The sequence below is a fragment of the Sciurus carolinensis genome, chromosome 11 (assembly GCF_902686445.1).
Source record: "Sciurus carolinensis chromosome 11, mSciCar1.2, whole genome shotgun sequence".
In the NCBI taxonomy this organism is placed as follows: Eukaryota; Metazoa; Chordata; class Mammalia; order Rodentia; family Sciuridae; genus Sciurus; species Sciurus carolinensis.
Genome location: NC_062223.1, coordinates 121503373 through 121519177, shown reverse-complemented (window position 1 = coordinate 121519177; position 15805 = coordinate 121503373). Strand labels below are relative to the sequence as shown.

Below are 15805 nucleotides of genomic sequence, written 5' to 3'. Positions count from 1 at the left end.
TAACAAATCTTAATTGAACATCTACTATGTGCCAGATATTGTTTTAGCTTTAGGAATACAGCAGTGTACAAAACTTAACAAAGCTCTTCATCCTCATGCGGTTTATATTCAAGGGGAAACTATGGATAATAAATAAACATATGCATCTCACAATAAGTGTTTTGGGAAAGAATAAAGCAAGAAAGATGGGAAGAGATTCATATTTTACATAGATCAGATATGGTAGAAATGAGTCAGGGAGGGAGCAGGCTGATGGATATCAATGTCAAGAGCATTCCTAAAGGTCAGCAAGCACTAAAGGCCCAAGGCAGAAGCATGTTTATTGTATTCAAGGAACAATGAGTAGACCATGTGGCTTCAATTGATTGAGCAGAGGAGGGTAATAGGAAATGAGATCCACAGAGGCAGCAAGGGACACACTAGTAGGGACTTGAAGGCTTTTGGAGTTTACTTTGTAATGAGAAAAACACTAGAGCAGTTTGAGTAGGAAGGCAATCTGCCTTGCATTGTGAAAGGATTCTTGGATAGGTTGACAACGACAGACTACAGGAAAGCAAAAGCGCAAACAAGCACACGAGGTTGGGGGCCACACATGATGTGTGTAGTGAGACACTAGTGACTTGCACTGGGTGGAAACAGAGAGGCTGACAGATTTGCTGGTGGGCTGATGTGAGAAAAAGGATGACTGCGAGGTGTTCGACTTGAACATCTGGGAGAATGGAGTTATCCTACCTGGGGGTGACAAATCAGCGGGAGGAGCTATGTTTGAGAAGCTGGTTGGACAACCATAGGGAGACGTTGAATAGACTGGAAAACAGGAGGAAGGACTGGGCTGAACATAAATGCAGGAGTCATTGGCATATGGATGCTACTGAGAGCCAGGAATCCAGATGCGAAGGCCATGGGAGTGACTTTGGACAGAGAGGAGAAGGGGTCTGTGGTTTCAGCCTGGAGCCCTCCGATATTTGGAGGTGAGAAGAGGAGGGACCTGCCAAGGAGTCTGAGCAGATGCAGCTACAGAAATAGCATGACCAAGAGAGAAGAGACTCCTGGAAGGGAGGTGACTTCAAGGAATCCTCAAGAGAGGAGGTGCCAAGACCTGCATCGAATGCTGACGGTGGAGGCTGGAGTTGACCACCAGATACCGCAGTGCCATGGCCACTGGTAACCTTAACAAGAGCCGTCTGGGTGAAGGGGGTGACAAAAGCCTGACTAGGCTTCAAGAGAGAAGGGGAGAGGAAGCGGAAACAGCCAGTACAGACGACTCTTCTCTTTGAGAAGTTTTATTGTTAAAGAAGTTGTTTTAATGGTTTAGGTTTCGCAAGGAGAGAAACAGTTGAAATGATCCTTCAAATTAAGTCTGTCACCACCGTCAGTGGCCAATTCCAGGCTTGTATGAGGGATAGACGCTTGAGTTTGGCCAACTCAGAAGTCATGCTACTGCTGCATGTGGGGCACACGCCTATAATCCCAGCAGCTCAGGAGGCTGAGACAGCAGGATCACAAGTTCAAGGTCAGCCTCAGCAGCTTAGCGAGACCCTGTCTCAAAATAAAGATGGAAGGGCTGAGGAGGTGGTTCAGTGGTTAAACATCCTTACATTCAATCCCTGGAACAAAAAAGAAAAAAAAAAAAAAGAAGGCTACACGCTTTTCCTCTCAAAGACTGATTTTCAAGAGGAGGAAGAGAAAAGACAAGGAGCGAATAGTGTAGAACTTTGGTTAAGTTTCTGAAACCATTTGTTTTCCATTACTAATGTCAACTCCCACAATTTCACATAAGCCAGTAAGAAGGCAAAAAGAAAGGAAGAAAAAAAGAGAAGAAAGAAGGAGGGAAAGAGAATTGTGATGAGGGAAGGAAAAGAAGAATTCTTTATTTCCCATACTACTGCCACTAATATAATATATAATGGAAACCCTTTTGAGCACTATGTTAATTTGCATTTACACATGCTGTGAGAGGTAATCATTTGGGCAAATTAACGGTCCCATTTTCTGGATCAGGAAGCTGGCACTCAAAGGTTAAATGACTTGCCCACAGTCATACCGCTGGAGGTGGCAGAAATGGGGTTCAAATTCAGGTCTGTGGCCACCACACAAATCCTCCCAGCACTAAACACTGATGCCACATACAATCTTGGTGATCTGCCAGGAATTTGTGACTCTCAGTCTTTACATTAGGTAGTTGGGGAACAAGAAAAACTCAATCTGAACCTATGGTCGATATTAGATCAGGTATGTGTGCCTCTCCTTTCTTGGGTGTGTTTATAACTTGGGTGAGAAATTCACTGACAGTTGAGCTTATTCTCACCATACAAGCACCAGCCCAGTGTCATGGGGGCCGGGTCAGTGGAGGAGAGTAGGGGAAAGCAACAGGAAGTCATATGATGGTTGATTAGCAAGCCCCCTGAAACTTCTCAGAGCGGCAGCCACCGACAGTCACAGCAGTTCCTGGAGAATGAGAAGCTTTGGTCAGCCAGAAAGCACCTGTGGTGATGGCATGGGTACAGCAGTGGAAAATGTGTACACTCGAGGGGCTATTTCCTCCTTTGCAGAACATAGGGTACCAGAGAAGCTAATTATAGCACCCATCTCCCCAACCCCCACTGAGAGCAACTGCCCTGGACAAGTGCCTTAGCTGCTTGAAGCATTTCTCCCTCTCTTGATCTATAGCTGCAACCACGCCTAATGCATGTGGTGGCAACCACAGGATCCAGGCAGCCTGGGTGTGGCAAGGACACCCATCTAGGCTATTGCCAGGAAATTTCTTTCCTCGGGTATAGGTCCATTATGTGCTGGCATGCTTCTCTGGTGGGACTGTAGGCTAGGATCACTTCCCTCGGAGCAGAGAGGGGGACTTGGCACTCTTGTCGCCAGTCTAGGATGTAGCAGTTCTTGGGACAGTCAAGGAGGATTTGGATGACAGGCCTTGGATGGAAGAGGAAGGGTGAATCTCCCTGTCCCTGGGCTTTGCTATCTTATGCTGAGACTCCAGGGAGTCTGGAGATACTTTTTGAGACCTGGAGGAAGGGGTCTTTGCCACATGGCAGCAGACAAGCCTAGGCGGAGAGGAAGACCTGAAGCAACCCAGGAGAGTGGGCTTGACCAGTAGCCTTGATCTTGAACTGCTGGTCAAGTCTTATTCAGCTGGATATTCTTTGACCTTGGCTGTGCTGTGGGAAATCCAGGTGCCCCTCTGTGTCAATACTTGAGTGGGAAGGAGAAGGGGAGATGAGACTATAATCTATGAGTCTCTCTGTGATCTACACATCATGAGGCCAGGGTAGCCATGCTCAGGGTCTTCTACTGGGAGAAAAGGGAAGGATTTTCCCCCTCTCTTCCTTTCAGCAAACCTCTCTGAGGCTTTCCCTCATCAGCCTGGCCTGGTGCTCAAGATTTGGAAAACTGGATTCCTCAGGAATTTTATCTTAATAGACAATATTATGTCACAGATGGAAAGAGCCCACATTTATAATTCAAACCTCCTCCTAGATCAGACCAAAGCTTTGAGCAAGGTTCCCTAGAGGCAAACTGGTCACATAAGATGAAGGATATCCAGATGTCCTAAGCAGCAGAATGGACAGAGATTCCCCACACAGAACAAGTCCCTACTATTGTTCCCAAATTCCCTGTCCTCTGGGTTTCTCACCAGGCCCAGCTTGCAGCCACATAACTTTTCTGCCCCTACAGAGGGACAAGAAAACATGACTAGAAAATTTCACCTCCAAGTCCTCTCTATGGTCATCATTGCTTCTAAATCCAAGGCTGAAAGGAGAGTGCTGAGATGTTGAGAAGAAGGAAAAGAAGCATTTGAATCTCTTCTATTTCTGGAACATTTTCAAGGGAGGAAAATGTAATAAAATTAAAGGAACTGAACTCCATGACCCCCTAGTCTTTGGGAGAAGGATGCTGCCTGTGTCAGCAAATGGTCCCAAGGGCAAAGGGTCACAGGGGAGCCTCACGACCCCTTTCTGGTTTGCAGAACCTGGTAATGGCCATATGTTGTGTTCTGAGACTTAAGCATAAACTTCTGCTGGATGTTTGGATTTTGGTTTTGTAATTATTCCATTTCGAGAAAGAAAAAAGGGGTATGCTGTGTGTGTATGCTTTGAAAGGGTGAAGGAGAAACAGATGGGGTGGGGAGAGTAGAAAGAGGAGAGCAGCAGTCATTACTAGGGACTTTCTCATTAGTGTTTCTCCAGCAATTTCTGTGTGCAATTTTAGCAATGACCCTAAAAGACATGCCATTGAGTCATTGAGGTTCTGTTGATTCAGAAGCTTTCCAGCTGGTATATGCAGATGCATAGTAAAGCAGCACAGGTATAACCACATTCTTAATGGACATTGACAACAGCACTATGATTGTTCTGAACCAGGCAACCACCTCCCCTCAAGGGCAGCCATGTAAGGTCTGTCCAGACCATGGAGGTCTACCTCCAGCTGCCAGTCAATAATCACAAGAAATAACCTTGCTTGAGTGTTATTTATGTGCCAAGCACTATGTAAGCATTTAAAATACATCTTCTTGGAAGGGGATCGAGAAGGAAGGAGGAATAGAGGGCATGGAGAAGTACTGGTGAACAAAATCTACCAAAATATGCTATGCCCATGTATCAATATACCACAATGATTTCTGCCTACATATATTTACATATATAATTACAATGCACTAATTAAAATAATAATGACAACAACAACAAAAATAATAATAATAGAGGGGAGATCAGTGGTGGAGAGCAAATAGAATGGAGGGAGAATAGGAAGGTACCAGGAAATGAGATAGATCAAATTATGTTATATGCATGTGCAAATATGGCATAACAAATCCTATTATTATGTATATTAAAAAGCACCAATAATTTTTAAAAATAAAAACTTTTAAAAAATAATAAATAAATAAAATGTACTTCATTTACTTTTAGAACAACTCTGTGATATAGGTACTATTATGGTACTGACTTTACCCCTGAGCAAAGGAGGAGGTGATAATTTGTATGAGGCTATGCTAACAGTACGTGCAACCCAAGCTCCAACTTAAGTTTGCCTGACACCTCTTGTTGTAGCCACCATGCTACCCTGCCTTCCCATCATCAGCTAACATTGCTTTGCTGTGAGCAAGGATGGAAGGAGGAAGTGACAACTGTGAGGTGTTCAAGCTTACTTCCCACCACCAGTAGTAGTATCTCCAGTTTGACTGATGAGGCGACAGAGGGTCCCAAGTTGTTGAGCAATTTGTCCAAAGTCACACAACTAATTAGCAGCACAGTCACATTGTCCCTGGACCAAATTCTTGGAAGAAGGGGTCTCCTCTCAGTTGGTTCAGATTTTAAAGTAAAGACAGAAGAGGAAGCTCAGAAGATTTTCTTCTTAAATGCACCATAAGTATGTTTAGCTAGCACTTGGAAAAGGCTTGAGCCTAATGGCCAATGCGAAGCAATTTTGGGAAGGCAGATTTAGGTTGCATGTGAAGAACTTCCTAGTAATCATTAGAGGTGTCCAAAGAGAGACAATGTACCACCTTGGAACGAGGTGAGCTCCCCAACCATGGAAGAGGTCAAGCAGTCTTGACCAACACTTAGTAGCAATGCTGTAGAGGGCAAATGCTGTTTTGGCTCTCCAGTATCTGGAGAATATGGTGAGAATATTCCAGAACCTCAATATGGGTGAGAGGGGTGCACCACAAAAGCAATTCTCTCTTCAGCTTCCTGGCAGACAATGCCCAGGCAGATGACCTGGATTAAGTCAACCAACTGCTCCCATTTAGGACCTGAAACCTTAAGGCAGTGACCAAATGTGCAGAGGGTGTGGCAAGTGTTGGGAGTAGTGTCCCCACTTCCCACATGTTTTCAGAGTCTGGTTCCCCAAGCTCTAGTCAGTTCTGTGAGCTACTTAAAATCTTTTTCTGCTTAACTTAGCCAGAGGTAGTTTCTGATGTGAGGCACAAGCCTCTGACAGAAGGCTGGACAGTAATGGGCTCTCACACGGTCCATGTATCTGAATTATTAGTGGAGCACAGGAAAAATGCATATTCCAGGTTCCTCAGGAACTATGGGGTCAGAATCTTCCACTGTGCATCCTGAAAATCTTATTCTTAAAAACTCCCCAGAAGGTTCTGGTATGTAGCCAGATTTGGGAACAACAAGGATAAATATGTTCTAAAATCTCCAAGACAAAATACTATGATTCTCTGGAAAACTCTTACTAGGAATTTGGGTCCAACCTTCAGAAAAATGCAAGATGCCCATAGTTTCTTTAGAGCTCCTAACAGAAAGCTTCCCCTTGGACAAATCACATGTACTCCTCAGAGGCTAAAGCTAAGATATTCCTTCCACTTCCTTCAGATGTTCCTTTCCAGGGGCTTTCACGAAAGATCCATGCCTTCCCTCCTCCCGTGGGTGGATTCCCTGTTTTCCTGTGCATTCATCTGATGCCACAGTCAGTCTGTCAGCTGAATCTTCCCTTCCCTCATCAAGGCCTCTCTTTCTCTTGTGACACTGCTCTGAGGGTCCGTGTGTCTTAAGCAAAGTCTGGTCCCCATTCTGAACCTCAACTTACCTGCCTGAAGATGAGGAACCAGTACCAGGTTGCTTTGTCAAGCCAAGAGAGGTTGAGAAGTTGGTACAACACAATCTCCAAGTTCTTATTATGAAGGCTCAGAAAGAAGGTCTCTCAGAGAAGAAAGATGAACATCAGTCAACTTTTAGGCTCAGTTTGGAAGCACACATCCATGTGCTGCCCTCACTCATTCACCCTGGAGCAAAATTCCCACTTCTCCAGGAAGCTTAATTGCTTTTATAATAAAGCTGCATTGGGACCAGTGGAACTTTATCTTTCTGGGCATTTCAGTTTTGAACACTATGGGTCGGAAGGTACGTGTGAAGCCCATTGAGTCTTCCCCTTGCCTTCCAGCACTCAGATCCTTCTAGTCCAGGTTATCTGGATACTTTTTGGGGTGGGAAATTCCATAGCCTCCCTTGATAGCCCACCTGGTGCTCAATAAGGCTGCAGAATGTAAGAGAAAAAAAGCTAAGGCCATCAAGACCCTGGCAGTGCCAAACTGTCCCTCAGGGGCAGGATGGAAGGAAGCACGAGAGCCTTATGGTCCATTTGGGTTACTGAGACAGCCTCTCTCATGTGACCTCCCTTCCCTTCTGGAGGGAATGTTCTTTACCCGGGTAAGTATCTGCCAGGAAGCTCCTTAGGAAAGTGAACTGACCTCCCACCTCTTCACCCCAGAGCTTTATATTGGCCACCACTCTCCCAAGGACTTGGAGGACAGTCTGGCCATCTGGTTTCTGCACAATGTGCATCCGTACAGTGCACATGAATTTATCTTCCAGCTCCTTCAAAATGTACACAGCTGAATTCCACTGCTGACTTTGGCACTTGCTCCTGGTATCTGAGAACAGATTCAATTAAAAAGGAAGGAACAGATGCTGCAAATCACTCCCTCATTTCCAGAGAAGATTTTTCCCCCCAAATGCCCTGAATTACTTGATGAGTAGAAATTCAGGGGCAAAAAAACAAAACAAAACAAAACAAAAAAACTGGCAAACAACTTCCAACTTGGCTTCAAACCAAGGGGAAGCTGGGGGTTCCCTTTCCTAGGTGGTCTTTAAGCCCTGGCACATTCTTTTGTCTGGTATGGGTTTTGTTGTGTAGAGAACTGGGCTGGAGGTGGAGGAATGGACAAAATGAACCCTGGAGTTTTTCTTTGCTTTTACTCCCTTGTTGTCACAGTATCTTTGGGGTGGGGTTTGGACCAGGGGACATCAAAGGCAGGATTGGTATTCCATAAGATAGAAAAAGGATGGGCCAAGGACAGCAGTTGACTTGCTCAAATTTAAGTATAGGATAGCAATTCTGTTAGGAAACCTGAGTTCTTCTTTTTTTTGGGGTGGGTACCAGGGATTGAACCCAGGGACACTTAATCACTGAGCCATATATATCCCCAGCCCTTTTTTATTTTATTAGAGACAATGTCTCACTGAGTTGCTTAGGGCCTCAATAAATTGCTGAGGCTGGGTTTGAACTCATAATCCTCCTGCATCAGCCTCCCCAGTTGCTGGGATTACAGGCGTGTCACCATTACGCCTGGCTCTGAAACCTGAGTTCTTTTCCCAAATGCATCTGTGCCCATTACACAGAATAAGGTAGTAGAAATGAGGCTAAGCCTAGGTCAAAGTACTCAGCAAGCATGCTCAACAGATTTATAGGCTTAATTATTCTTAGAACATGCCCTTGCAAGGCACAGGGGTTGCTGGTGTTCAACCTTCCTTGCCTTCCACTCAGACCTGATCACCAATTCCATTTCCTGGCTGGCACTCAGACCCACTGTGCATTGTGAACTTCCCTAGGACTCAGAGGATGAGGGTGACCTTCTTGTCATGAATGACTTAGGATGGGACCTGCCTGGTTACAGAGCAAAGAAAGGAAAAATGGAAGGAAGAAATAGACTTTTGAATGGGATCTAATTGCCTCATCTCTCTTTTTCTGAAGTTCTTAAGTAAGAATTTCAGGGTTTGGGCAGAGGATGTGGGTCCCCCAAAAAAATCTCCTGCAGAGATTTTGGGTACTTGGGACTGCGTGGCTGAGAAGCTTCCTTGCCACAGTTTAATGGAGGTCCCTTTGGGGGAAATGGCTGACAGGATCCTGTCTGGATTCAGAGGTACTTCCTTCTATGAACTTTGCTTCCAACAATCTTCAGCAACAGGGCTCCCATACTTCCTAACTCTATGACTTTCCTGGAAACCTTCGTTTTCTAAAACAAGAGTCAAAAGCAGTATTTTGTCTAGGACCTGTCAATGAAATGGATGATTTTTAAATTAAAATTATCCCTGAAAACCCAGCCTAGCTATTCCCATGACCTCTCTACCCACCTCCCCATCCATCCTGGGTCATAGACTACAAACCTAGGGTCTCTCTCCTCATGGGATGAGTACAAAATTCCAAGGAAGTGATGGCAGTACAGGTTTTCTGTGTTCCCACAGTCCAACGATTCTACCTCCATCAATTCTCCTCAGCACGACCTTCCTGGGTAACTTCCACCCCCACTACAAGTTCTGCTTTGGAACCTTTACTTTCTCATTTTTGGCCACATTGGGATTAGCTACCATTAATTGCAGCTCAAGATCACATTCTTCTGGAAAGAAACACTGGGGATACTGTGATCAGATGGATGTGGGTTTGACTTCTGCCTTCACTACTTTTCAGATGGGGGACATCAGGTATAGTCCTTAATGGATCTGTACCTTCTAGAAAAAAATGGGAAGAGACTCAGCCTGCCAGTGTTGTTGTTTGTTTGTTATTTCCACAATCTCAGAGTGCAGGGGAATCGAACCCGGGCCTCCAGCATGAGAGGCAGGCACTCTACGAGATGGGCTATATGGCCTGCACCCAGTGTTGTTGTTATGCAGAGTGAGATAATATATGCAAAGGGCAGTATAGCACCTGGCATGTAATAAACAAGCACAGTAATACTGGCCCCATCATCTCCCCAACTACCAGAACACTCCAGGACTTGTTCTTTCTCCTCCTCCTGAATGCCTTTCCTATTATAAATTGGAAATTGCATTTAATTATAAGTTCTAAGTTACTTCTGTTGGCTTTATCTTCCTCCTATTGCAGGAACCTGGAAGCAAAGTCCTGTTGTTTTTTATCCATTATTTTAAATCCATGGCTGAGAATATTCTTTCAATCCTTTGCAACTCAATGAATGAATGAGTGAACCCATGAACACATACACCAAAACCAGCTTAGAGTTCTAGTTTCTGGGACTCTATGATAATCTCTCCCAGATCTTAAGGAGAAAGAGCTAGGTGGTGACTGAAATTCCCCATTTGCAAAAATCCTTGGACTAGATGGTTCCATTTAGGATACCAACACCACGCATGTCCTCCCCTCCTCATGTTTAGTAAAGTTAAAGCTCATTTATCACTCATTTACACTTGTTTGGTTGACTTCTATGGGGACTGGTCTAAAATTGGTGAACTCTCCATTCTCCTCCAAAATTGGCTCTTGAAATTCCTTCATTACCAAATGCTTATTGTGGGATAGATATTGGTCCTCCCTCTGAGACTCTTTTACAAAGCAGACATAAAGGTGGGACTGGGGAAAGGAAGGTGAAGAGTTTCCAGTCTCTCATACCACAGCATGAATGAGTTTATCCTGTTTAAGTTGGCTGGGTCTTGGGTAGTCATGGGACTGCTCCCTGTGATAAAGGGAAATGATGGGAAATGGCTAAGTGTTGAACACTTATTGTATGCCAGGCACCAGGCTAGATACATTACATGCACTTTCTCATTTCATTTTCTCAATAAATATGACAGAAGGATTTTATAAACATTCAGCTGCTGAGAAAAACTGAAGCCCAGAATGGGAACTTGCTCCATATTCCATGGCTCCTAGAAGATAGAGCCAAGACTCATACTAATATCAAATTTGGAGATGCCAAGACTGGAGCCATAGCTCAGTGGTAGGGTGCTTGCCTAGCATGAGGCCCTGGGTTCGACTCCCAGCTACTAGCTAGGAGTATAGCCCAGTGGCAAAGTACCATGCTTAGCATGTGTGAGACCCTGGATTCCAGTACCTCCACTCCCCAGAAAAGTTACCAAAAGTCAAACAAAAATAAAGTTCAAAATTTAGTGAAACTCCCTGGAGAATAGTCAGCATGTCACCTCTGAGGTTCCCTCCCTCCCCACTTTCCTACACAGGATGTTGAAGATGGTGAGAACTTTCGAGATACTCACTCTCAATCACTATCTTTTGCAGATAGAAAACTGCGTCTCCAAAAAATAAGTGGCTTGGGGCAGTTTGCAGATTTCTGACCCAGTGCTTTTCTACTAGTATTATTACGTCAAGGGAAGAGATGACCAAAGAGGAACTCCATCATAGTATTCATGCATAGTAAGTTATTCTGTGAATTAGTTGCTTACTGCTACTGAGGGAGACAAAGGAGACAGTAGGCTTTAACTGCAAGTTGTGATTTAGGATACTTATTCATGCAACAAATGTAGCAGGCACTATGTTAAAAAGAAAGAAAAAAGGAAAGTTATCAGGGACTTCATAGTTCAGTAAGAAAGAGGCTTACTTAAATAATTCTCTTTAATCACATTAAGTGCTAATGACAAAGTATGGACAAGGTACCTGGGCAGGCCAGAAGGGGAGGAAGCAAGTTAGTTCTCTTGCAAAGGTATCTAGAAGTCTTTATTGGAAAGAGATGAGGAAGGAGAGCACCAGACAGAGAAAGTGCGGCTAGAAAGAAGTTTGTGGGAGCTGGGGATATAGCTCAGTTGGTAGAGTGCTTGCCTCAGATGCACAAGGCCCTGAGTTCAATCCCCAGCACCCACCCGCCCCCCAAAAAGAAGAAATTTATGGTTTTTCTGTCAGGGGAAGGAGGAAAATATTGGTAAAGCTGACAGAGTAGTGTTGTAGAGTCTTCTCTTGAGAAAAGCAGCAGGAGAGTATCATCTGTTTGATGGCACACAAAGAGCTGGGTAGACTAGTTGGTCCCAGTTATTTGGATTCTATGGATTAATGCTCTGTGAAAATAGGAGCCAGTGGATCATATGGATTTGTTAACTTTTAATTTTCTCCAGTCAGAATCTGAATCTCAAATCCCCACTTCCAGTTATCACCATCAGTCCATCAAAGAAGGATGTTTTAATATGAAAAAGATAGGAAGAATACAATCTCAGCATAAAGGATACTTCCTTCCAAAGAGGATCACCTGGCAATTTTGGGCCAGTATTTCTTTTTACTTTTTTCATTTCATTGTGGACTAATGATAAGGTTGACAGGATTTAGGGCCCAAGTCACAACTGAAGAATACAATCCATGAGTGCAGATAGATATAGAGAGAATTTTCACCTGAAATGGTGCCATCTCCTGCTGGTATATACGTGTGATAATACAGGAATGGGTACCTGAAATTCTCTGCCTTACATTCCCTTTTAAGTATGAACCAAGCTACAAGTTATTATTTCACATACATATATGAAAATTCCTGGTATCCCTTCTAACCAAAAATTTCTATAATCATCCATCTATATAGTTCCTTTAAAAGTCTTTCATTCCATTTTAGATCCTAATATAAGGAGAGTGACAAGCTTCAAACTCATTATTCAGGGTGCTATCCATGGGCCCCCTCCTCCCATTATACACTGAGTTACCAAGACCACTAACTCCCTAAGGGAATCCTGTATCCCGGGTACTGGAGGAAAATGCAGAATGTACACTTTCTACCTTAACAACACAAGTTGTTAGCAACAAAGCCAATTCTCCAGAACTTTAAGGGAGGAACTTTCCCACAGTTAGTCAGATGTGCAAACAAGACCTCTGAATACCTTCTGAGTACTCAGATTATAGAAGCCACCATAAGTATATAGTTGAGGAGAAGGCTCTCAAAAATGTTTTTTTTTTTTTAAAACAGGATATTGATTCTTCCAAACAACCTGTGCTTTCTAAGGTCCTAAGCCTTAGATCTGAATCCAGCAATGGCATTAACAACCAAAGCTTTGGCAAATAAAGACAGTATGCTTTGTATCTCCTCTTGGATATTTTGACACCTAAGGAGCAGCTACTAGGGCATGAGCTGACCTGAGATTTAGACCCAGTCAGCCACTAGCTATGTGACCCACAGTCTCAGTGTGACTCGTGGAGAATGATGCCACACTTTACTAGGATCACAGGATTCAAGGTTGGCCAAGTACTTTCCTCAGAAAAGGAGGAAATCAGCCTCTGAGGACTGAGTTAGGCAGAGCAAGGGTGGAACAAAGCCCCCGGATGAAGTTGGGTGGTGAAGAGGAGAAGGTCAGGAAGGAATTCATTTGCAGTCATTTTCTCTTCACTCAGCTGCTCACAACGCTTCACTGCCTCCTAGTTAACACAGGAGGTGTGCAGCAGTAGGGGATGCCCCTCTGGGTGGTGAGATTCAAGGTCCCTGGTGAGGAAGTCCAGGAGTCACAAGCACATTTGTGATGGGAAAGTCGCCTCCCCTGAGTCAGGCTAGAAAGCAGGCTTGGCTTCAAGACTTTCTGAGACATTGCGTGATGTGTAAAGGAAAGGAAGGGCACTGGCCTCAGGCAGTGGACTGTGGGCTCAGGGAGTGTTGTCATAGCCCCCTCCCTTTGGGACTCATAAGTCTGGGTGGCAGCTAGGAAGGCAGCCTGTGTCCATGGAGGTGGCATCTCTCTGTGCAGAGACAGGGTTGAAATCTGGTTCAGACATGTAATTTTGGTCAGGTCAGACAAGCTCCCTTTTGTAGTTGAAGTTCTGAGGTAGAGATCCCCCAAACAAATCCTTCATTAACCCCAGGTTTTTCACATGGATGGCCTTCTTTTCTCTTCTTCTAACCCCATAAATAAAGGAAACATAAGACAATTGCCTATTTCTACCCACTGTCAAATCTAGAAAGTTTAGGCCTTAATGAAATCCAGGAATGAAGTTCTATATTAAAAATAATAATGATTATTATTATTATTATTTCCAGAGTCAGCCATCTATAACCTCTCTGAGGAAAATGACTCTGTAATATGCCCCCAGCCTTAGACTCGGGGAATTCTCTACTTGTGTACTGCAAATGTCCCCTTTAGTCCCTTGTGCTCAGATCTCCCTGGAAACTATTCTCATACCTGGCTGGCCCGTGTGACCTTTCACAAGGCCATGACCCACCAAGGTAAAGAGCAGAAGGTGGTTTCAAAGCTGAGAAATGTGAACTTCTTCCAGACGCCTTCTTAGAGGAGGATGCTGGGAGGCTGTGATTCAGATGCTCCATATGACCGTTCAACTGGCATGCCAAGGACTCAGCCCATAAATAAAAGGTCAACCAGCTTTGGTTTCTCTGCATTCCGACGCAGCCTACAAAGCACTTGCAGAACTCTGCATTGGCCTATCTGAGACCTGTAGCCACAGGCACCTTGAGCAAGTCAAGCTGGTTTCCAAGTCCAAGTGAGTCATCTTTGAGGCCTTGACTGCAGGGAGGGTTCAGTGGTCCTAGAGCCAAGAGGTCCTCTTGTCTACAAAAAGATAAGAAGGAACAACCACTCCAAAGTCTGCAGGTACATTTCAAGGATGCCAGACCATTAGAGTACATGCCCCATGTCATTATTATTCTCTTTTCTACCCTAGAAAAATGTCATTTTCAGCTAACCACTAAACCAATGCCAGGTCACCATGTTCTCTTTCTTTCAGAACCTCAGTCAATCATTTCCTGTGTCACAGGAGGTGGGATGTTTATCCACACAAAACAAGGGGTTCAAAAGAACAATAAGACACTACTGCACATTTATAGCCTTTATATATTTATAGTGCAAAATCCTTGAGGGTTCAACTCACTTATTCTCACTTATTATTTTGGACATGATCTGAACTTGTTTTTGAAATTAGTAAATTACCTATGTTCCTAAGCCTAATCTGTCACTCTTAGGCAGATTTTTCCATATTCTTAAGGGGGAAAGTATCATTTCACTACTATTTATTTTGAAAAAGAAATTTCCAAGATGTATGTGACATGTCTACGATGAACCTAATTCAATGAGCATCTACTAAGTACCTGCCATGGGTAGAGCTTGGCAGAGTGACAGACAAGCACATCCCCAAAATGATCCAGGCACAGTATGACTTTGAAAAGCACATGACTCACTCAAAGAGTGAATAAATAAATAAACAAATGAACGATGAATGAAAGCAGACTCAGGATTAGTGGTAAATTTTGTAGGAGCTCCACTTCACTTAATTGCAAAGAAGAGTGAGGACAACATACATTTTTCCTGAGTTAAAAATCTGATGATTTTTCGTCCTGTTAAATGGTTCATCTGTTCCCTAAAACAGTTTTTGATTTCTGGACTCTCTTGCAAGCTAGGTCCTCTGAGGTCTCCAATCTGATCTTGAATGATGAACGCAAAAGGGTCTTTATGCCTTTGGGGGTTGGAGTCCTATATTCTACTTTATGTGATGATATTCTGCCTTCCTTTCAGTACTTTGAGAAGATTTACATTTCTCGCCACACTGACATCATCAGTATTTTTGGTTTTTTACACATAACTATCTTGGACTTGGATGTGTTGCTAAAACAAATAATTCTGTTTTCCAAGGCACTTCTAATGGGGTGTTTGATGATCATCCCTCCTTCTGAAGCACACACTATAGTACTTGAAAGGCATGTATTAGAACTAGTGTAGGCACACAGAAGTAAAGGACACAACCTCTGTCCCCAAGGAAATTATAGTTTCCACTGGAAGTCAAGGTTAAAACAACGGCAGTACAAGGGCTCAAAGGGGAGGTGGCCAATATATGGCCTAGGAGTTCAGAGGAAGTAGATGGTTCGTTGTGGGCAAATGCTGTCAGGAGAGATTTTCAGACCACAACAAGGACATCTTGAGGAGAGAGACAAAAGGGAAGGATTTCCGGTGTTCTACCCCCCAAAATACAAAAACAGTGGGGTGAGAACTGGTCCTATCCTCAGGCCTCCATCACTTCTACCCTGAATACCCTTAGTTCCTGGTGAGAAGTAGAGGGCTGATGAGCAGTTAATGCAATTGAAGGTCCTGTGATCTTGAGCAGACCTTGCTCACCATGTAGCTCAGGGCCTTGCCATGAGAGTCTGGAGGAAGAACAGGCTCATTTTGAAAAGCCCACAGATGTTGGAAAATATGAGTATTATCCAAAAAGAGGCTTGAACAGGCTGACCAGCCGAACTTGCTACCGCGAGTGCATCATTCTCCTTAATAAAGAGTTCATTTTATCATTTCCATGCTATGTAATTTCTCCCATGGTCTTTTTCAACTGGAATATTTAACTTTCTGCACTT

General features: G+C 43.8%; 1 protein-coding gene across 2 annotated transcripts in view; it reads right to left on the bottom strand.

Annotated features, from left to right (window-relative positions):
• The window catches only part of Ubash3b (ubiquitin associated and SH3 domain containing B), a 140029-nt gene that overhangs the window by 86577 nt on the left and 37647 nt on the right, over positions 1-15805 (bottom strand). The window contains exon 1 of one of the 2 annotated variants that reach the window (XM_047516590.1): positions 13629-13915. The exons of the other annotated variant lie outside the window; for it this stretch is intronic. Coding sequence (XP_047372546.1) covers positions 13629-13843 — 215 coding nt within the window. The 5' untranslated portion in view covers positions 13844-13915. Of the gene's footprint in view, positions 1-13628; positions 13916-15805 lie in introns of those variants that run through there. 2 annotated transcript variants of the gene reach the window in all.